The sequence below is a fragment of the Pseudoliparis swirei genome, chromosome 2 (assembly GCF_029220125.1).
Source record: "Pseudoliparis swirei isolate HS2019 ecotype Mariana Trench chromosome 2, NWPU_hadal_v1, whole genome shotgun sequence".
NCBI lineage: Eukaryota > Metazoa > Chordata > Actinopteri > Perciformes > Liparidae > Pseudoliparis > Pseudoliparis swirei.
Window position 1 is genome coordinate 20661453 of NC_079389.1, and position 22922 is coordinate 20684374.

A 22922-nucleotide genomic window follows, 5' to 3' on the forward strand; every position below is an offset into this window, starting at 1 on the left:
AAAAAAATAATGTCCAGGCCTGGAAAAGACCGTAAAAAAATAAAATCCCGAAGATTTTGGCAAAGTGATGGAAATTAGTTCTATTTATATGTTTATTACCTTCGCATTGAAAATGCGGACGGTTATGTTTTGATCGCCGTGTATTTATTTATTTATTTGTATGCGTGTTACTCGCATAACACAAAAAGTATTAAACCGAATCGCATGAAATTTGGTGGGATGATTGGTTATTATCCGGGGATCATTTGATTCGATTTTGGGATCAATCGGGTCAAAGGTCAAGATCAAGGTCGTGAAAAGGTCAAAATCTTCTTTTTACCATAGCACGGTCAATTTCTATCCAATTGGCATGCAACTAATGCCAAAATGTTCATAATTCAATGCCCAATCTTGTAATATGCGAAGGTATGCGCTCTACCGAGTGCCCGTTCTAGTTTACTCTGAGTTTGAAATAGTTAATATGCTTTTGAAAGAAAGACGCTAAAAATATAAGCCGGCATACGCTCTCATACGAGTGAACACACCTGAACTGAATAGTTTGGTGGCCATAGCAACGGTATTTTAGGGAAGCGATCGGGATAATCCACTATGCCAGGGAAGTGTGGATTTAACCACGCTTGGCTACATATGGAAAAGTACTCATCGCTAGTTTAAAGACTAAATGTTCACGGTTACACCGAGATTTCCTCCGCTGTTTTCTTTTTTAAGTTTCGTATTGATTAATCAGGACTTGTTTTCATGTTGATGTTCTGTTTTAATGTTGTTTCTACCTTTCATGCTTTTATCCTGTATTATTTTATTGTAAGGTGACCTTGGGTGACTTGAAAGGCGCCTCCAAATGAAATGTATTATTATTATTTCACAAAATGTTTACTCATGGAGATTTAATTTAAAGTCCTGGAGATCCAATTTGTCAAAATCGAGAGCGTCTGGGCGGGCCGTTGGGTCTTGTAGTTCTACTCCGAGGCTGACATGCAGCTTTTCAAAGTAAATTGTTTGTGACCGGTCGGCAAGAGTTCACCCAAAACCAGAACTCATACAACAGACCTGTTTTTAAACTTGTAAATGTCCTCTCTGGAGTTCTCTTCCGTGCAGCTACCACCATGGCACGACACTAGCGGGCGCTGTTATTATTCCTCCGCTGATTGATTGACTTCCCAGACTGTTAACATCTCCCGGTGCGATCCGTGCGCCTGAGTGCACGCATGTATATCGCCATAACTATTATCTGCGTGCATTCCTGTCTGTATATATATACGCCGCATACACATAAAGGATGTGCGCCTGTGTGTGCACATGTGATGATCGGGCGGGTGGGGGAGTGTTTATCTCTCACACTGAAAGCCTTGTCTGAGAGCTGATGGATGATCCCTGCCCCCGCTGCAGGTCACTAATACACTCCGATCCATTTCTACAGGAGAACCATCCACCGCGCGAGACAGGCCGGAGTCTATTTACTACTCTATCGGGATCTTCAAAACGCGAAGCTTCCTCTCCCGGTGGCAACCGTATCCCAGCATGCAGTTCACTCTGTGGTTTTTAGAGACCTGTTCTCGGGGACGACGGGGAAATCCAAATATTACATTTTCATTTATTTTCTTGGACCGTAAAAGTAAAAGCCGATAATGACCATTTTGCTCGTAGGCCTATCGATATTTAAATCGTCATCCTACGTGATACACAAACACAGATAAACTAGAATGGGCACTCGGTAGAGCGCATACCTTCGCATATCACAAGATTGGGCATTGAATTATGAACATTTTGGCATTAGTTGCATGCCAATTGGACAAAAATGTATCGTGCTATGGTAAAAAAAGAGTTTGACCTTTCCATGACCTTGACCTTTGACCCGATTGATCCCAAAATCTAATCAAATGGTCCCCGGATAATAACCAATCATCCTACCAAATTTCAGGCGATTCAAGAAAATTTTGACCTGTTCATGACCTTTGACCTTGACCTTTGACCCGATCGATCCCAAAATCTAGTCAACTGGTCCCCGGATAATAAACAATGATCCCACCAAATTTCATGCGATTCGGTTCAATACTTTTTGAGTTCTGCGAAAGAAAATCTAATCAACTGGTCCGGATAATAAACAATCATACCAAATTTCATGCGATTCGTTCAATACTTTTTGAGATTGCATAATACACGCATACAAATAAATAAATAAATAAATACACGGCGATCAAAACATAACCTTCCGGCATTTTCAATACGAAGGTAATAATACATGAATAAATAATTCCACATTACAGAAGAAATGGTGAAGGCTACTCACGTCAGATGCCGGCTCCAGATTTTAAATAACACGCTGGTTATTTGCGTCGTCCCCCTATTGACGTGTGTTTCTCTCTGAGCTGCCAAGTAGTGCCAAGCCAAAAGCCCATCGGAGCCCCGCTGCGACGCAGAGGCGAGCGGCATCTCTTCCTCCGGTGTTTACTCCCGGCCCATTAGCGAGTGCCGGCTGGTGCCCCGCCACTTCCAAACACCGCAGGATTGATGAGGGCCGTGGCGCTAAAACCTTCCCCTAGTCATCGGTCTACTTCAGGGTGGTGGTGGTGGGGGGGGGGGGGGGGTCTGAGGGGAGATGTCTGTTGCATACATGCAGAACGCCATGGAAACACAATTGCACACACAACCACATGAGGCACCAAAGGCTGTCGCTACTTTGTCGGCCCTGAGCCGCACTGATCAAACATCTGTGAGAGCTTTGCAGAGTGATATTTGATCGGCTACGCAGGATGACATCTGTCTCCTGCTGGTTTTATCGTCCAGATTTGGTCACGGTACGAATTATTCCCAGTGACTTGTTTGTGCTCTGACGCCCATATCTTAATGACCGAAAGCTTTTTGAAAATGTAAATACGGTATGTGCTATATTGGTGCATATAGCACGTACCGTGCCATATGTTCCCATATGGCACGGTACGTACTGTTTACCGATGGTGGCACGGTGGAACTATGGGTCCTTGATTTCGGACAGAAGCAAACACGAGCTGGCTTCTCGAAACAAAAGCAACTTTTCATTTGTTTGGTTTGAATGGCAACCGTCGCTAGCAGACTTCATCGGTTCTCGTTAGCGAGCTAAGAAGGCGAACGTTAGCCACGTGTGTTGTTACCTTCGCATTGATCGCCATTTATTTATTTATTTATTTGTATGCGTGTTACTCGCATAACTCAAAAAGTATTAAACAGAATCGCATGAAATTTGGTGGGATGATTGGTTATTATCCGGGGACCATTTGATTAGATTTTGGGATCGATCGGGTCAAAGGTCAAGGTCATGAAAAGGTCAAAATCTTATTTTTACCAATTTCTATCCAATTGGCATGCAACTAATGCCAACATGTTCATAATTCAACGCCCAATCTTGTGATATGCGAAGGTATGCGCTCTACCGAGTGCCCGTTTGAGTTGTTTTGGTTTGGTTGCTGGAGCCTCTGATGTGGACATCACAGTGTTGTTTTTACGGTTGCCGTTCCTGGTTCCAAGCTGAGGAAGTGGGCTGATCGGAGCCGTGGTCAGAAGGTCAGAAGGTCATCGGCCGTAGAAGGGCTTGGTTGGCCAAGAGGTCTCTGGAAACAGCAGACAGGGTACCGGTTAGGACCGGAGAGCGGATGTCACACTGCTCGGCAAAGGAGGGTTCGGACTGTCGGACCTCAGATCCAGGAAGAGCAATGCGAATTGCTCTTCCTGGCCGTGGATCGTTGGACCAGATCTGTAGCCTTGCAGGCCTGTTGGAGGCGTCCTTGGAGTTTGCCCCTCCAATCTACATGTGTTTTGTGGACTTTGAGAAGGTTTTCGGCTCCCGTGGGCGGTACTGCGGCATCATTGCGTACCGGGGTGTCGAACGGGTTGACCTCCGGCCGAGGATCTCGTCACCAAGCCCGTGAAGCGGGATTCAGAATTTCAGAGAATTCAGAGAAGCGTTTCCGGTTCGGGGATCCTCAGAATTGGTTCTCTGCTCTCTGCAGACGACGTGGTTCTGTTGGCTCCTTCAGAGAGCGACCCTAAAGCACCCTCTCACTGTATGTATCTAGCTGTGTCTTATGCATACACATCTTATATAACTTGTCTTTTTTACAGAACGATTGTCCCTGAATTCAAGATTTCTTGGTTCGGTCATGAAATACACAATGTTATTAAGAAGTAATAAGCTATGACGCTGTTGGATGGTTTGTAGGTGTATCACTGGTCTGCTTGTAGTGATGATTGGTTTCCGTGGTCGTCATCGTTTTTGCTGGGATGCACAATGTGGTTGTTAGTGTCTAAAGTGGTATATTGTGTTTATTAGGTGGTTGTGAAGGTAAATATTATACTGGCAAGTTGCAAATGTAGTTGTTTATCAATTATATATATATATATATATATTTTTTAAGCTACAGGAACCTTCATTTTGAAAAACGTCCTCCAAACATTAACACCTCAAACTTAGAGCATCCGGAAAGTCTTTTTTCAGCCGTGACACTGTGTCCACACAGGCTGAGCGTTATGTGTTTAACAAAGATAAGATTTGGTTTTGGTTTGCATAAGATTGTAATGTGTTTATTTTTTCCACCCCCTACACACACACATATTTGCAGGACCTCCTACATCTGCAGGTTCACACACACACACACACACACACACTCCGGTCACACCCTCCTTCAGTACACGATCATAATCAGCGAGTGGGAACAAAATCTGAATCAAAGGTGTGTCTGCTGCTCTGGAAATACACACGGCTTCATGAAATGAAATATGGAATTAAACACTATCCGGTCTTATGCAAATATTGTCGTTTGTTTTTCTGCGTGTGTGTATTTGCATATATGCATGAACCTATGTATAGTCTGCATGTAATCTAATCCTAAAAGGTGTTCGTTCTCAAGTACTTGTATCAAGATCGGCACACACTTTAAAGGTGTGTTCATCTGGACACCGACTACACACTCAACAAGGAGCCTGTTTGATGATTGTGTGTGTGTGTGTGTGTGTGTTTGTGTGTGTGGTCCTGTGAATGCTGATGTGGTAACCATGAGTAACGTACCTAACAGAGTAGTTTATCAGAGGTGCCTATCACCATGAGGTGTCTGGATCTCACCCACACACACACACGCACACACACACACACACACACACACACACGTACTTGTGTTTTGGTGACACTCATCACAGCTTAGACAGGATTTAACATGGTGCCATCCATCTTAGTGGTCTGAGAGGAGGCGCACACACACACACACACACACACACAGTCCTGTCTGTTTTGTCACGTAATGTTAGAAGATGAAGTGCGTCTGACTCCTAGATTGATATTATTTTTTTGGACCGGCAGCACAAAATATCTTAGTGTGTATATATTAGGGCTGTCAATCGATTAAAAAAAATTAACTAATTAATCGCACATTTTGAAATTCATTAATCGCGATTAATCGCAATTAAAAGTTCAAAGTTCATTCTTTTTAAAGACCAAACTTCACACAGAGCTGTGTTTTCAAAGAGGCTCCTACCTATAAAGTGCCAGAGAGGTATTTAATATTGTGGATGATAAATTGTTTCTTCAGTGAAACATCAGATTAGTAAAAAAAAAAGAAGTATATTGAGACCCCATTGGTCCTGTCATCTTTACCACTGAACAGCAGCAGAACCAGTGGCCTTGGGAACTGACTGACATTCACAGGGCTCTCAAGTCTCACGCATTGAGCGTGAGACTCACGCATTTCAGTCTTATCTCACGCACTCCCGCCACACATCGAATTCCTCACGCTGAAAAAACCTCTTGGCTATTTAATGCTTGAATGCAGGGATGCTTAATACGCCGATCGATTGTTCCGCTGCAGAGCTCCGACGCCGGTCTGCGCGCATTGGGATGGAGCAACAAAATAGTCACTAGCACCCCCCCCCCCCCCCCCCCCGTCAACAACTCTTTTCGGCTCGATGCCGGCGCGCGCAGCGGTCAGCTGTATCGGGTGCTGATGGAAATCTCACGCTTGCTTGTCTTCAAAACTTGAGAGCCCTGCATTCATATGTCACGTTCACCCTCTGGAGGCTGGGGGCATTTTATACATTTTACACACACACACACAAATTCACCTTTTAAAGGCGTTTGCATATGACACATACCCCCGTGTTATACATCAAACATTCCAGAACAATCTCAGCTCTATTCAATGAGGCTCAGTTGTCCTGTTGCCGTGTTCTCTCCTCTCTGACTGACAGGCTGCTATAGAGCCTCACCCGTGAGGTGGGAGGTCCTTTGTGATTTACTGAGTGTTCATTGGTTGTTTTTTCCCCAAAATGTTGACAGACAAACGGATTGACCAATCACGTTGAAGGTTTCGTGTGACGAGTTCTTTCCGCGCCGCGTCACCCGACACGTCGCCTCTCCATTCCTCTGTGTATCAGAGGGGGAGACGGGAGGAAGGAGAGCAGGAGGAAACCCGACTGATTCATCCACGAGTTAAACTGATTTCTGCTCCTTATTTTCGCGGAGAAATAATTGTTTTAAAAACGGAAACAGTGTCAAACCGCACTGCCGCGGTTTGACACTCGGTTTGAGTGTAAAAACTTCAACGAACACCGGAAGTAAACAAAGTGCGTTAAAATATTTTAGTGCGTTAACGCGGCCAAATTAATCGTTAACGCTGGCAGCCCTAGTATATATATATATTTATTTATTTATATATATTTATTCATATATATTTTTATATATAATATATATATAAATTGAAGGCTCTGCTTACATTTTCTCTAACATATTTAATAGATGTAATTCCTCCATGTTATTGGATATAATGAACTCAATGCATGTTATATGTGAAATAATACATTGTAATCATTAATTTCATTTTCTGTTATAAGCACAACCAGAATCTTACAGTCTGTTTATTTGTTGTTGTTGTAGTAGTATTTTTTTCAAATGAGACACAACAGAGTGTCCTATTATTTATTGTTGATGAGTGTTTGTCCTGAGAATGTCTCAAGACTGTATTTGTCCTCTCCTGTTCACAGGATCATCCCCAGGGAATACCTGCTACAGCACATCCACCTGTACTCCATGGCAGACCTGCAGCAGGTACACACACACACACACACACACACACACACACGCGCCTATAGTAGTGGCCATTTTAGAGACCTGCTAACATTTGCTAGCTTGCGATGTTGGCTAACGAAGTGCTTTTTTCCTTCTGTTGTTCCTCGTTTTGTTTCAGTAAATTAGTTCAATTCTGAGATAAAAAATACATAAATAGGAAAAAACACTGGAGTACGGTAGCTGACAGGAGCTACGCTACTTAGTTAGCTAACGTTAATCTAGCTCGTTAGCTTGAGGAACCATTGTTGTATTAAAAACTACTCAAAACGCCTTTGCACTTGGTAACACAATACTTTGTGCTGTGACACACACACACATATACACTGTAGTTTATTTTGACTATCACTCCCCCAAATAAGATAAGATAAGATAAGATATATACTTTTATTAATCCCCAAGGGGAAATTAGTTCTCTGCATTTAACCCATCCTTAGTTATCAAGGAGCAGTGGGCTGCAGTGAAGCGCCCGGGAAGCAACTGGGGGTTCAGTGCCTTGCTCAAGGACACTTCGACTTGCAACTAATGGGGAGAGCCGGGATCGAACCGACAACCTTGGGGTTGCAGGACGGCCCTCTTACCCCACTGAGCTACAGCCGCCCCAAATACTCACAAGAGCCCCAAATGTGTATTCATCCGCCACTTAAAGTAGTTCCCAACGAATGCAATGGGACATGTCCTCAATGCCCGATTTTGCTTTTGTTGATCTTTAAGCTTTTATGTATTTATTTTATTATGAAACAATACAGGAATATAGAATGTTATGTAGTGTACAACCTCTCGTTTGTTTCTCCCATGTCATAACAGTGATAAGTAATACCATCTAAAAGCTATTAGAGGGTACAGGGCTATTGGAGGGTACATGACTATTAGAGGGTACAGGGCTATTGGAGGGTACAGGGCTATTAGAGGGTACAGGGCTATTAGAGGGTACATGACTATTAGAGGGTACAGGGCTATTGGAGGGTACAGGGCTATTAGAGGGTACAGGGCTATTAGAGGGTACATGACTATTAGAGGGTACAGGGCTATTAGAGGGTACATGACTATTAGAGGGTATGGGGCTATTAGAGGGTACAGGGCTATTAGAGGGTACATGACTATTAGAGGGTACGGGGCTATTAGAGGGTACAGGGCTATTGGAGGGTACAGGGCTATGAGAGGGTACAGGGCAATTAGAGGGTACATTAAAGAGTACATTAGAGGGTATGGGGCTATTAGAGGGTACAGGGCTATTAGAGGGTACAGGGCTATTAGAGGGTACAGGGCAATTAGAGGGTACATTAGAGAGTACATTAGAGGGTACGGGGCTATTGGAGGGTACAGGGCTATTAGAGGGTACAGGGCTATTAGAGGGTACAGGGCTATTGGAGGGTACAGGGCTATTAGAGGGTACAGGGCTATTAGAGGGTACAGGGCAATTAGAGGGTACATTAGAGAGTACATTAGAGGGTACGGGGCTATTAGAGGGTACAGGGCAATTAGAGGGTACATTAGAGAGTACATTAGAGTGCAGGGCTATTAGAGGTACATTAGAGGCTATTAGAGGGTACAGGGCTATTAGAGGGTACAGGGCTATTGGAGGGTACAGGGCTATTAGAGGGTACAGGGCTATTAGAGGGTACACGACTATTATAGGGTACAGGGCTATTAGAGGGTACGGGGCTATTGGAGGGTACGGGGCTATTGGAGGGTACGGGGCTATTAGAGGGTACAGGGCTATTAGAGGGTACACAACTATTATAGGGTACAGGGCTATTAGAGGGTACAGGGCTATTGGAGGGTACAGGGCTATTAGAGGGTACAGGACTATTAGAGGGTACAGGGCTATTAGAGGGTACAGGGCTATTGGAAGGTACAGGGCTATTAGAGGGTACAGGGCAATTAGAGGGTACATTAAAGAGTACATTAGAGGGTACGGGGCTATTAGAGGGTACAGGGCTATTAGAGGGTACAGGGCTATTGGAGGGTACAGGGCTATTGGAGGGTACAGGGCTATTAGAGGGTACAGGGCTATTGGAGGGTACAGGGCAATTAGAGGGTACATGAGAGAGTACATTAGAGGGTACGGGCTATTAGAGGGTAAAGGACTATTAGAGGGTACATTGGAGGGTACAGGGCTATTAGAGGGTACAGGACTATTAGAGGGTACATTGGAGGGTACAGGGCTATTAGAGGGTACAGGACTATTAGAGGGTACATTGGAGGGTACAGGACTATTAGAGGGTACATTGGAGGGTACAGGGCTATTAGAGGGTACATTGGAGGGTACAGGGCTATTAGAGGGTACATTGGAGGGTACAGGGCTATTAGAGGGTACAGGGCTATTTGAGGGTAAAGGACTATTAGAGGGTACAGAGCTATTAGAGGGTAAATGACTATTAGAGGGTACAGGGTTATGAGAGGGTACAGGGTTATGAGAGGGTACAGGGCTATTAGAGGGTACATTAGAGGGTACAGGGCTATGAGAGGGTACAGGGCTATTAGAGGGTACAGGGTTATGAGAGGGTACGGGGCTATTAGAGGGTAAAGGACTATTAGAGGGTACAGGGTTATGAGAGGGTACAGGGTTATGAGAGGGTACAGGGCTATGAGAGGGTACAGGGCTATTAGAGGGTACGGGGTTATGAGAGGGTACAGGGCTATTAGAGGGTACATTGGAGGGTACAGGGCTATGAGAGGGTACGGGTCTATTAGAGGGTACATTGGAGGGTACAGGGCTATGAGAGGGTACGGGGCTATTAGAGGGTACATTGGAGGGTACAGGGCTATGAGAGGGTACGGGGCTATTAGAGGGTACATTGGAGGGTACAGGGCTATTAGAGGGTACATTGGAGGGTACAGGGCTATTAGAGGGTACATTGGAGGGTACAGGGCTATTAGAGGGTACATTGGAGGGTACAGGGCTATTAGAGGGTACATTGGAGGGTACAGGGCTATGAGAGGGTACATTAGAGGGTACAGGGCTATCAGAGGGTACAGGGCTATGAGAGGGTACAGGGCTATTGGAGGGTACATTAGAGGGTACAGGGCTATTTGAGGGTACAGGGCTATTGGAGGGTACATTAGAGGGTACAGGGCTATCAGAGGGTACAGGGCTATGAGAGGGTACAGGGCTATTGGAGGGTACATTGGAGGGTACAGGGCTATTAGAGGGTACATTGGAGGGTACAGGGCTATTAGAGGGTACATTGGAGGGTACAGGGCTATTAGAGGGTACATTGGAGGGTACAGGGCTATGAGAGGGTACATTAGAGGGTACAGGGCTATTAGAGGGTACGGGGCTATTGGAGGGTACATTAGAGGGTACAGGGCTATTGGAGGGTACGGGGCTCTCTCAAGTGTCCAAGTGAAAACAATGGTGACGGTGGAAATAATTCATATCCGACATCGTAAAAACCTCTATTTGCTTAAATCGGCACATTTTCAAGTGTTATGTCTCTCCCAGCGGATCTGCCGTTCGTACTAGTTTTAGGACAATTTAAATGTCTTCAGTTTCATACGGAAGGAGAGAAATTCTTCCTGTCTTCTTAGCGGCGGTCATTAAAAAAAGGAAACTCAGCGTGGCCTTTCAGCGCTGCAGTATCTCGTCCTCCACCGGAGTCGGGGTCAGAGGAAACTTAACAAATGACTGAACAGTTCTTTTGTCAGTCATTATGTTGTACCCTGCCCCATTTTTTCCCCTTCTTTCAACCCCCCTCCTCTGACTCAGTGCTCGGCCACAGACTCTCACGGTGAAAGAGATTGCCCCCCCTCCTCCTCCTCCTCCTCCTCCTCCTCCTCCTCCACTCCCACACTCTATGTCTCTCTGCTTCACTAATTGGTTACATTCTGAATTAACAGGCAGGAAAACAAAGCGTGACATCCCTCCATTCTTCCCGACATCCCCTTGGCCTCACACACGCTCAGCACACGTGTGTGTGTGTGTGTGTGTGTGTGTGTGTGTGTGTGTGTGTGTGTGTCACTCTCTCTTTCGCTGCTAAACTCTGTGATTTACTCATGAACACCAAACTGGCGATTTAGTTATAATTTCAACAATAAGGAGGGACTGCACCCCCCTACCCCCAACCTCCCCCATCTCTCTGAGAGTCTCAAGCACTCTGCCCCTTAATTGGTTTTCCATATTAACAAGCTTGTTTCTTTTGATTCGCCTCCTGAATAAAATGGCGCTCTTAATCAACGTGGCTTTTTTTGTCCCCGCTCAGAGGTCAGAGAAGGCTCAGCTCCCCCGGCTAAAGCCTGGACCACACTACGTCTATTCTCCCCCCGACAAACAGCCTCCACCCAGATCCCCCATGAGGAGGCAGTTCAACGTGTGTGTGTTTGTCTGCCCTCTTCCCCTGCTGCTCTGAAGGATCGTTTCTAGGGTTTTGTTTGAGGTGTGTGTGTGTGTGTGTGTGTGTGTGTGTGTGTGTGTGTGTGTGTGTGTGTGTGTGTGTGTGTGTGTGTGTGTGTGTGTGTGTGTGTGTGTGTGTGTGTGTGTGTGTGTGTGTGTGTGTGTGTGTGTGTGTGTGTGTGTGTGTGTGTGTGTGGGGCTTCCCACAGTGCTGCTCTGGCATTCCCTCTATGCCAGGCATGCCTCTCCACTCGCACTTGTCCAGACACACAGAGGCCTCTCAAGTAAATGTTAAAAGTGGCTTTTACCCTCGAATGCACGATGTCAGAGTTCCACGATCCGCTCAAGTGGGCGACGGGAAAGTCCTCCGCATAACTGGCTTCACCCCGAAGAACCTTACAATGACAGCTGGAGGTACACTACCCGTCAACAGTTTGAGATCACTTAGAAATGTCCTTATTGTAAAAAAAAAAAGCATGTTTTTATCAATGAAGATAACATTACATTAATCATAAATACAATCTCTACATAGTTAATGTGTAAATGAGTATTCTCTGGTTGTTAATGAAGTCTCTACAGAGGTGTGTAGAGGCCCATCTCCAGTGTTCTAGTGGTACGTTGTGTTATCGCCTTAGAAGACTAGCGGAGGGGTTGAAAACCCTTTTATGTGAGCGCAGCTGAAAACAGTTATGCTGGTGAGAGAAGCTATAAAACTGACCTTCCTTTGAGCCACAAGTTTGAAGAACAACTTTAATATTTACCAAAAAAATAATTATTTATAACCTTGTCAATATCTTGACTGTATTTTCTATTCATTTGATGAATAAAAGTGAGTTTACATGGAAAACACCCAAAGTTGTCTGGGTGACTCCAAGCTTTTGAGCGGAAGTGAATATGAAGACTGCAACGCCGCACGGTGTCGATATATATTTGGGGTCAATTTGACCCCATTCAATGTTTGACGTCTCTAAAAAAATATGTGTGTGTGTGTTATCCAAACAGAGCTGGTCTTTCCAGTCATATAATCCCAGCTGGCTTTCTACTTCCTCAATGGATCTGGGGTAGTGTGTGTGTGTGAGGGAGAGAGAGGAGGGAGAGAGAGAGGAGGGCAGGCGAACGGCTGTTAAACAGCAGTTTTAGGGGATTAGGAGGTTTTGGAGCACAAAGACTCTGCATGGAGCAGAAAAAGAGGTTGAACTGGAGGGGGAGGAGTTTAAGAGGATGGATTGAGGGAGGGAGAGGAGGTGAAGTGTGTGTGTTGGGGGGGGGGGGGGGTTGTCCTGTTGGCTACTCCAGGATCATATTGTGAATGTCACACAGTTCGCAAACTCCACATTGTTGGAAAAGAAATTAAGAAATCCCATTTGTCCTCCACGTTGCGCAATGTTTTTTATTTTTTTTAATATATATTTATTTTGATTTTACAAATTCACAAGACAGGAGAAATAAAAGGGTAAAGAACAACAACAACAAACAGACCAAAAAATAGTTACTAAATAAATAGAAAAACCTCAGAAAATAAAACATTCGCACATCACCGGTCTGACTTAACTTCATCTTTAAGGTTACATCATCAAATCAAGTCAGCATCCGTGCCAGTGTTTTAATCTGGCAGGGGAAAGTCCATCCCGGAGGGGTCCACCATGTCGAAGACCGGTTTCCATATTTTGACAAACCCCTTGACCTCGTCATGGAAGGTGTGGGTCGACTTTTCCAGAAGGAGAACTTCCAAAATCTCCCTGTGCCGATCAAAGAGGTTTTGCTCAATGTTTGCGAACGATAAGAAGTGTCGGCTCTTTTTAAATCATTCCATAAACTGAAAGACAATCGGGAACCACGCGTGTAAAAGCAGTCTTAATTCAGACCGAGGACAGATCGGACCCATTGAGCGACGTCTGCATCGTCAGAGAGCTGGTTCACACCCTCAGATCGTTTCATTTGAATCCTTTTTAGATCCCTGGAGACATAAAACCATCCAGAAAACACAACAACAACAAAGTACACAAGTTAGATTGATTTTAGTCCAGTGGTCCCCAAACTAAGGCCCGGGGGCCGGATACGGCCCGCCTCCACATTTGTCCCGGCCTCCTGAACAATACCAGACGCATTATGATTAATTTTTTTCAGTCTGGCCACGCAAATCCCTGATAGTGTTATTTATTTCCTAATTCTTTTTCTGTGAAGAACCCAGAGAGGGGTATTTGTTTATTTTTTATTTCATAAATAGTGTTATTTATTTCCAAAGAAAATTTCTGTGAAGAACCCAGAGGGGGGTATTTGGTTATTTTTTATTTCATAAATAGTGTTATTTATTTCCTAATTCTTTTTCTGTGAAGAACCCAGAGAGGGGTATTTGTTTATTTTTTATTTCATAAATAGTATTATTTATTTCCAATTTTTTTTCTGTGAAGAACCCAGAGGGGGGTATTTGGTTATTTTTTATGTCATAACTGGTGTTATTTATTTCCTCAATTTTTTTTCTGTGAAGATCCCGGAAAGGGTTATTAATATTTGGTTGTGTGGCTTTCTGGAAAACAATACATGTTTACATGTAGGCTCCCTGTGATCGTCACACTGACCCCCATCAGAGAAGGGAAAAGTTATGCGGCCCTCACAGGAAAAAAGTTTGGGGACCCCTGGTTTAGTCGAACAGAGTACGCCTTTCATTTATTTCCTCTCATCCTGTTAATCATCTCAACCCCCCCCCCCAAAAACGTATCTTGGGACCTTAAATGAACGTGGTTCCTGTATTACGGTCTGAGCGACGGTCCCGGGGCGTGATGTACGATCGCGTCCGGGCTCCACGCGCGTACAACACGCCGTTTCATTTACTTTGCTGTCCGCCCGTCTTCACTTCCGTCACTCTTCCATCCGTCTTTCGGCGCCGCCCTCCGTCCCTCCAGACTACCCAGAAGCCACCGGGGCTGTGCTGCCAGGCGTTTGATTCCGCCCAGTCCAATCGCAGCGGGCCTTAATTACCGAGCCCGTCGGCCTCCATCAGGCGAGCCGTTCGTCATGCGGACCGGGACCGGGGGACACGCGTCACGTTCATCATTTGTTCTCACATACAGACGAAACATTGAGTGAGACGGATTTCTCCTTCTTTCTGGTTTTTTTTAAACCCGCATATTCAGTTTGCTTAAAACGTGATGTCGGAAGCTTTTTTCGTCTTCCTATCAAACATCTGTGGAGACCGTGTTCGGAGCGCGTTGCACACCAGAAGCCTGTGTGAGCATAGGTTACCTAGCCTAGCCTAGCCTAGCTTAGCTTAACTACTGAAAACACAGAGAAACGGCTCGACAGAAATCGCCCCCCCCCCGGATCACTTCATATCACCAGAGTCCTTCAGGTTCCAGTAAAGGCCTTCGCTGTCGCCCATTTATCTCAGTCTATGATTTACTGTAGTGTTTGTGTGAGTCTGTCTGTTTTTGTGCTTCTATGTGTGTGTGTGTGTGTGTGTGTGTGCGTCTCTTCCTCCTTTCTCCATCCTCTTCTCCTCCTCGTGTAACAAACAGCATGAAGGAGGTTATAATTGGGAGGTCCAGAGCTCTGCCAGGTGGAACCACTTGTATCTGAATACAGTCTCTCTCTCTCTCTCTCTCTCTCTCTCTCTCTCTCCCTCTCTCTCTCTCCTCTCTCTCTCTCTCCCTCTCCCCCTCTCTCTCTCTCTCTCCCTCTCCCTCCCTCTCTCTCTCTCCAGCCGTATACCTCGGGGTCTCGCATACGATGATGCATTATTGACACGATGCCCAACAGCTCTGCAACATTCTGCACATCTTTTCTCCTCTCTGTTTTCTCTCCCCCTCTCAAGTCGTCCGCCGTCTTCTCTTCACGATACGACGGCAGCCCCCCCCCCCCTCACCTCCTCAAGGAACTTGCCAAGCGTTGCCATTAAAAGGCATTCCCCTCATTTACCGTCTTCCTTCCTTCCGTTTTGCTCTCCTCCCGTCTCTCGTCTTTCCTCCGAGCCAGAGAGGATTCCTTCTCTCTTTTGCTCTCTCATTTGAGTCGTTTGAAAAGCACTTTGCTGATCTCAAAAGCCACCGTGAAGTCTCCCCTCCCCCAACACTTTCCTGAAGGGTAATAGATGTAATATGTGTGTGTATGTATTCTAAAATAAAGAGGATGGATTATGTTGAATAAATGCATAGCGTCACCTTCCTAACATAACTTTTTTTTGATAAAAATGATCTCCTCTCCTCGTGATTCTGACCCCCTCTGGTAACATCTGCTACATCCTCAGTGGAGCACGTCATGTGATTCTACCCCTGCAGTCTGATATATCACAATATCATCGAAAGATCAATATGTTTTTTGTTTTTTCTGAAAAACCTGTAAATGACGTATTATTTTCGGAAGGTGACGACATGCAAAGGTACCATTGAAGTATAAAGAAGAATAAACACCAGATGCCAACCTTGGTGGCTTCTTTCAAAGAGTTGCTCTGGATGTTGAACGTGATTCATATCTGCTGAACGCCGTCGCTCATCGAGGCCCTTCTCACGCTCTGCTTCCTTTTGAAGGAGGCGATTGAATCTCGTTCTCCTGGTTAACCGAGAGATGGGGGAGACTTTGAAGGCGTCTTAAAGCCCCCCCCCCCTCTTTACAGCAGTTTGTACTCCTTTCTGTTCGGACTTTTGAACTCCAAACTCCTTGAATGGCACTTCAGTGTCTCATCCTTCCTCCTCACTGAGACCCCGTCGACGTGTTACTGCTGGTGTGTTTGTAAGCCTTGTTGTTGTTGTTGACCGCACGATTCCTTCCGTTCTCCTTCCTCGCCCTGCAGGTGATCGATGGGAAGATGGCTCCCTTCCTGTCCAAGGTGATCAAGTTTGCCAGCTCGCACGTTTTCAGCTGCAGTTTGTGTCGAGAGAAAGGATTCATCTGTGAGCTGTGCCACAACAGACAGGTCCTCTACCCCTTCCAGGAGAACGCCACCAAGAGGTACACGGCCTCATATCATATATATATATATATATATATATATATTTATATTTAATATACATTTATATTATATATATATATATTATTTAATATATGTGATATTTATATTTAATATACATATATATATATTATTTAATATATGTGATATTAATATACATATAATATATATAATACTTATACATATATACATACATATATATATTATATAATAGATATATATATTAAAAATAAATCAAATATATATATAACATATATATTTATGTAATATATATACTTTACTTAATATTATACTATGATACGATGATTTTTATATGACATTTTTCTGGCATTAATATTCTGACTTGTCACAGCAAAAGTTTTAAAGTTTTGAACAAGGTGTGAACAAAGAGTTGAATATTGTTCTCCATGGGGAAGTTGTTGCCACTAAACGTTCAAAAAGTATTTTTTCAGAATCTTTCAATTTCAGCCGTCTTACTTTTTTGGGGGGGGGGAATCGAAACAGTTGGAACATGAAATTGTGACGAGCCGACTGGTCTTTCCCTCGGTGACCCCCGTGCTCTCCTGTGGCGTTGCAGGTGCGCCGGCTGCGGCGCCGTCTTCCACACCGAGTGCCGCCAGAAGGCCCAGCCGTGCCCGCGCTGCGTCCGCCGAGAGCTGCACCACATGAGGCCGTCCTCCTTCTGGTCACCTGACGACAACGACGGCCCCGGCTGCTTCCACCTGCCCTACCAGGACACCTGAGACACACACACACACACACGTGTTACAGACTCAACTTCCTCGTATTTTGTACTACCCAGCGTCGCCCGTCGAGGTCCGCCATCGTCCTCCTTTCACCACTTTCACTTAATCCCAAAATCTCAGCTGATAAACTGGAGACCTTCAAACTAAGAGTCGGCGGTCAGAAGTTCAGTGAGGGAACCATCGGGACGGAAGATGATTAACAAGTTTAGCAACTGATTAATAATTTGTCAAGTCGGGAAAACATTCTCTGGTTCCAGCCTCTCAAAATGAAGATTGACTGTTTTCCCTCTTTTGGGAACATGTGATCTTTTTCTTTGTTGTTGTCTTCGTTTACAGATGAAATGACTGAAATTGAGTATTTGAGAATGAAAGTGTCCCACTGGAGTCTTGAGCAGGGGAACCAGGTTCCCTCTCTTCAGAGGAAAGCAGTCGTGGTCCATGTTGCTCGGAAAGGACACATGAAAGTGGAGGTCACACTTCTTCCATGTGTGTCTTGGAACAGAAGTCAATGGGACAGGTGTTTCTATATGAAAATAATAACGATTCCTCTTCATAGAAGCAATTAAAAAGATCCCTCTGTATATATGTATATTATATTTATCTATATATTATATGTATATATTATAATACAATATATATAATGTATACATATAATATATATATTTAATAAATATATCCACTATATATATTATGTATATAAATGATATATAATAAATACATATATTATATATATATATAGATGATCTTTTTAAAGGCCAGTATGAACCGGAGGAATAATTACGGCAGGCAACAGCTGCCCATCAGGGTTTGTGAGGATTCCTTAAAGACTCAATGTGCACGTTTCCTTTAATCAGTTTCCAGAGCATCAATCGAAGCTTCTCAGACCAACATGCAGCATAACCCATTACTCCCTTCGTCATGGTTACTCTAATATGGTTCAGCACACGTCTCTGAAAGCCTGTGCAGGTACCAAACACAAGAGTGTCTCAAGTGGACTCCCAAAGAGGATTCACAGACTCGGGAGAAGAGATGACAAATAGTTTTACATCGTGACATTTTCTTCGTCTTCAGTCACAATAAACTGAAAGAAAGAAAAAGTATTTTTTACAGACCAAGAGATTTAACAAGGAAAAGTATCGAAAACGAAACAAGAGTTAATTAAAGCCACGGTAAAGTTGTTTACAATAACTTTAGGATCAACAGCAGGAAGTGGGTTATGCTGCAGGCACGTTTCAGAAGTTTCAGAAGTTTCTCGCCAACGAACTCTGTTGTCACTGAACACATTGATGACAACGATGACACATTAAGAGTAGAAGTTATACATAACAGCTGTGATGGAAGTATCTTATATCAGATCTCTAGAGTTATTTAACGTGGAATGGAAGATGATCTTTGAGCCGCTCATGGAAACGGACGTCACACATTCTCATGACCTGGGGCAATAACCCCCCCCCCCCCACTCTCTCTTCCCCCGATTCTACTTCCTGTTGTGCAGAATCGGTGCTTGAGCTTCTCGTCTCTATGCAACCCAGACGGCCTTTCTGACTCCCGTTGTCAGGCAAACCTTAAACCACCGGTCTGGTCTGAAGCTAATGAATCAGCTAACTGATGCCCAAAAATAAAATGACAAATATTTAGTTTTTGCCTTGGTTTTTTAAATTTTTTTTATTTACGGTTTTGGGGTGGATTTCCCAAAACGAATGACGTGGTTAGGTCAACAAAAGTTTTTGAAATCAGTAAAGTGAGTTTTTGTTAATTTTATTTTTTACAAATACAAACCGCGTCGCTTCAATCGTAAATGAAACTCCCAGCACGAGTCTAACAACCCGTAACCCGTAACAACCTGATGTTTATTCCTCATTCTCAGAGCCGACGGGCAGATTTTATTTACGCGTTTGTTGTTTTTGTCGCCCGTCTTTCTTTATTTCGTTGTTTTGAGCTATAAAACGCGATCGCTGTCGGAGGGGATTCACGTGTGAGTGACCCGCAGGGTTACGCGGGAATAGTTATTTTTTTAGATCAAACTGACTTATTCCTGTTTGTGACGCATGTTGGATACTGTAAGCTAAACAATAGTCTAGTTTAAAACATGGCAGGAAAAGTGCATTAAGTGTCCGGTAATTACTGGATTTATTGTGTTTTTATTTGTCTCTGAAGGTCAAGCAGTCAAGCCGTATTACAAATGTAACGGAAGTTATTTTTGACTGATTTTTGACTGCTGCTTAAAAAGAGTTGAAGAAAAGTTTTTAAAGCCTTTTGTTGAAATGTCTCTTGTTTTAAAAATCATGTTCCTTTACGTCTCCGGAGCCCGGCACGTTTCAGGGAGGGTCGGTTGTAGTTTTTTGTTATTTTTGCCAACATTACAAACCGGTAGATGGTCCAATATGTTGAAGTTAAAGTATGAATCTAGGTATGTTCATTTTGACCTCCACATTGACAATTTTAGATAAACAATGTAATTAAACATACATAGATTACGTTACATACATTAAACATATTGTTTGAAATATATTTTTCTGAATGGAATTAGCCAGTTGGAGTTTATAAGATGTAGATCTAGACATCAGATGAGACATTGTGAGGTTAATTTGTCAGTAAATGTTTGGTTTATACGGGACATCAAACTGAAGAAAATATCATGTAGAACTATATCTAAATATAGTAGAAAAAATACATAATATTAATGCATATTCAAGAGTGAGCGTGATTACATTTATCACTCACATTCATGCAGAACAATTACCCGAAATACCGTCTGGGCTCTGTCGTCTCACTTTAAATACTTGTATTTATTTATGATTTATTTGCTTGTTTTTTTGCTTCCTAAAATATTGCCATTTCCTCTCCGCCCGGTGATTTGGAATCACAAATATGAAAAATGTTGGACGACCGGTTACCGTGAGCTGTGGCCACGTGTTGCCACGGTAACGAAGATGTTTATGTTTTACTTGACGTGTCAGGAGAAGATTGTACAGTATTTAAGGGGAACAACTGCACTGAAACTCTTCTCTCTTTTGCACTTTTTAAGTTATTGCTCTGTTTGTTGTTTTGTTTATCGTTTTGAATTCAGCCAAACTTCTTATGCAAATACAGGGAGTTGATTTCCTGATTTAATCCTCCCGTCTGGTTCTGTTCAAATGTGTCCGCTAGCCACTGATGCCAATAAAGACAAACTTCTTAATAGTAAAACGGCGTGTGAATATTTTGTGGAGAAATGTTCCTCGGCTTCAAATCGACCAATCGCAGCGCAGCGTCGGCCGGCTCCAAAGACGCTCGCCGTATTAGAACATCTATAACATCTAGATTAGAACATCTAGATTAGAACATCCAGAACATCTAGATTAGAACATCTAGATTAGAACATCCAGAACATCGAGATTAGAACATCCAGAACATCTAGAACATCTAGATTAGAACATCAAGATTAGAACATCCAGAACATCTAGATGAGAACATTTAGAACATTTAGATTAGAACATCTAGATTAGAACATCCAGAACATCTAGATTAGAACATCCAGAACATCGAGATTAGAACATCCAGAACATCTAGATTAGAACATCAAGATTAGAACATCCAGAACATCTAGATTAGAACATCTTGATTAGAACATCCAGAACATCTAGATTAGAACATCCAGACAATCTAGATTAGAACATCTAGATTAGAACATCCAGAAAATCTAGATTAGAACATCTAGATCTAGTTGTGTCGACCGCTGATTTCCTCGGGTCGAGAAAGAGAGAGAGAGAGAGACAGAGAGAGAGAGAGAGAGACAGAGAGAGAGAGAGAGAGAGAGAGAGACGTGTCGCAGCAGTGGGCAAATTGAAGCTGAGTGTCGACCACGCTTAATTGTCATCGCCAATTAGTGCCTTGTGGGCGTCCCACAATGGATCAACTGTAGCGAGCAGAACGAGGTCCTTTGTGCTTCTCCATCGGGCCGTCAGGACGCATTGAGGGCGAGGAGGACGAGGAGGACGAGGCCGGGGCAGAGATGCCAACGGGGGCGGAAACAAAAGACAGTTTAAGGAGAACAGGAGGACGGAGGGGAGAGAGAGAGAGAGAGAGGGGGGGAGGGGGAGGGGGGGTACAACGGTCACAGGGGAGTGAAGGACTGGGCCTCTGCTCTCCCAACATGAGAGCAGGGTGCATGGCTTTGACACACACACACACAGTGCCCCCCCCCCCCTCCCCCTGACATTTCGCGAGCCGCTACACAAAAGCTGGCCGGGCCCCAGTGGCCCCAGTGGCCCCAGTGGCCCGGTTGGGTCCAGGCTTTCAGACGGTTTGCGGCCGATTGTCCGCTTTGCTTTAGTGAAGGACGGAGGGGAGACCCACCGGGGCCTAAAACTAAATAATGCAAATCCTCCACAATGTGTTCGGAATTAAGATTTTTTTTAAACACACAGAACAACTTCCTCGCCGAGCTTTAACACCGGCGACCCGGGAGGAAGACGAGGGGTGTGTTTGTTGTTAGGTTAGCGGTGCGGGGGTCACGACCCCAGACCTGGACACGCACCGAGGTCACGGAACCACGACAACGCCAACACGCTTTGGACAAGGTTTAGATTAGAACATCTAGATTAGAACATCTAGATTAGAACATCTAGAATTGTAGATCATCTAGATTAGAACATCTAGATTAGAACATCTAGAACATCTAGATCAGAACATCTAGATTAGAACATCTAGATTAGAACATCAATTACATCTAGATTAGAACATCTAGATCAGAACATCTAGATTAGAACATCTAGATTAGAACATCTAGAACATCTAGATTAGAACATCTAGATCAGAACATCTAGATTAGAACATCTAGATCAGAACATCTAGATTAGAACATCTAGATTGGAACATCTAGATTAGAACATCTAGATTAGAACATCTAGAACATCTAGATCAGAACATCTAGATTAGAACATCTAGATTAGAACATCAAGAACATCTAGATTAGAACATCTAGAACATCTAGATTAGAACATCTAGATCAGAACATCTAGATTAGAACATCGAGAACATCTAGATCAGAACATCTAGATTAGAACATCGAGAACATCTAGATCAGAACATCTAGATTAGAACATCGAGAACATCTAGATCAGAACATCTAGATTAGAACAATGAAACATGAAACAATACACGAGAACTGATAACTGAATGATTAATGAGATTACATCAACGACAATTAAACATTTGCCACAGTTATCAACAGAGATAGTGTGTGTGTGTGTGTGTGGGTGTTTGTGTGCGTGTGTGTGTGTGTGTATGTGTGTGAGTGGGGGGGGGGTGTTTGTGTGTGTGTGTGTGTGTGTGTGTGTGGCAGGACTGAGCCTCTGTGCAGACACCTGTATGAGCCGACGGAGAAATGAACCCACAGGGGAACAGACGTTTAGAAAAAAAACACTTTTAATATATGTACATATACACATGTATACAGGACTGTCTCAGAAAATTAGAATATTGTGATAAAGTTCTTTATTTTCTGTAATGCAATTAAAAAAACAAAAATGTCATGCATTCTGGATTCATGACAAATCAACTGAAATATTGCAAGCCTTTTATTCTTTTAATATTGCTGATTATGGCTTACAGCTTAAGAAAACTCTAAAATCCTATCTCATAAAATTTTAATATTTCCTCAGACCAAGTAAAAAACTAGATTTATAACAGCTGAGTGTTTGTCAAGGCTCAGGAAACCCTTGCAGGTGTTTCGAAGTAATAGACAATTCAAGTGATTTGTTAATATAACTACTAGTATACTTTTTTCATGATTCTAATATTTAGAGATATAGGATATTTTTTTTTTTGTAA

The 22922-nt window shown here is 43.5% G+C and overlaps 1 protein-coding gene across 3 annotated transcripts in view; it reads left to right on the forward strand.

Annotated features, from left to right (window-relative positions):
• plekhm3 (pleckstrin homology domain containing, family M, member 3) overlaps positions 1-20321 on the forward strand; it is a 41505-nt gene extending 21184 nt beyond the window's left edge. For 2 of the 3 annotated variants that reach the window (XM_056429813.1, XM_056429825.1), the window contains exons 6-8: positions 7003-7066; positions 16207-16364; positions 16940-20321. In XM_056429813.1, coding sequence (XP_056285788.1) covers positions 7003-7066; positions 16207-16364; positions 16940-17105 — 388 coding nt within the window. In that variant the 3' untranslated portion in view covers positions 17106-20321. Of the gene's footprint in view, positions 1-7002; positions 7067-15120; positions 15231-16206; positions 16365-16939 lie in introns of those variants that run through there. The other variant, XM_056429834.1, reaches the window with a different exon arrangement.
• Positions 20322-22922: the final 2601 nt, after the last annotated feature.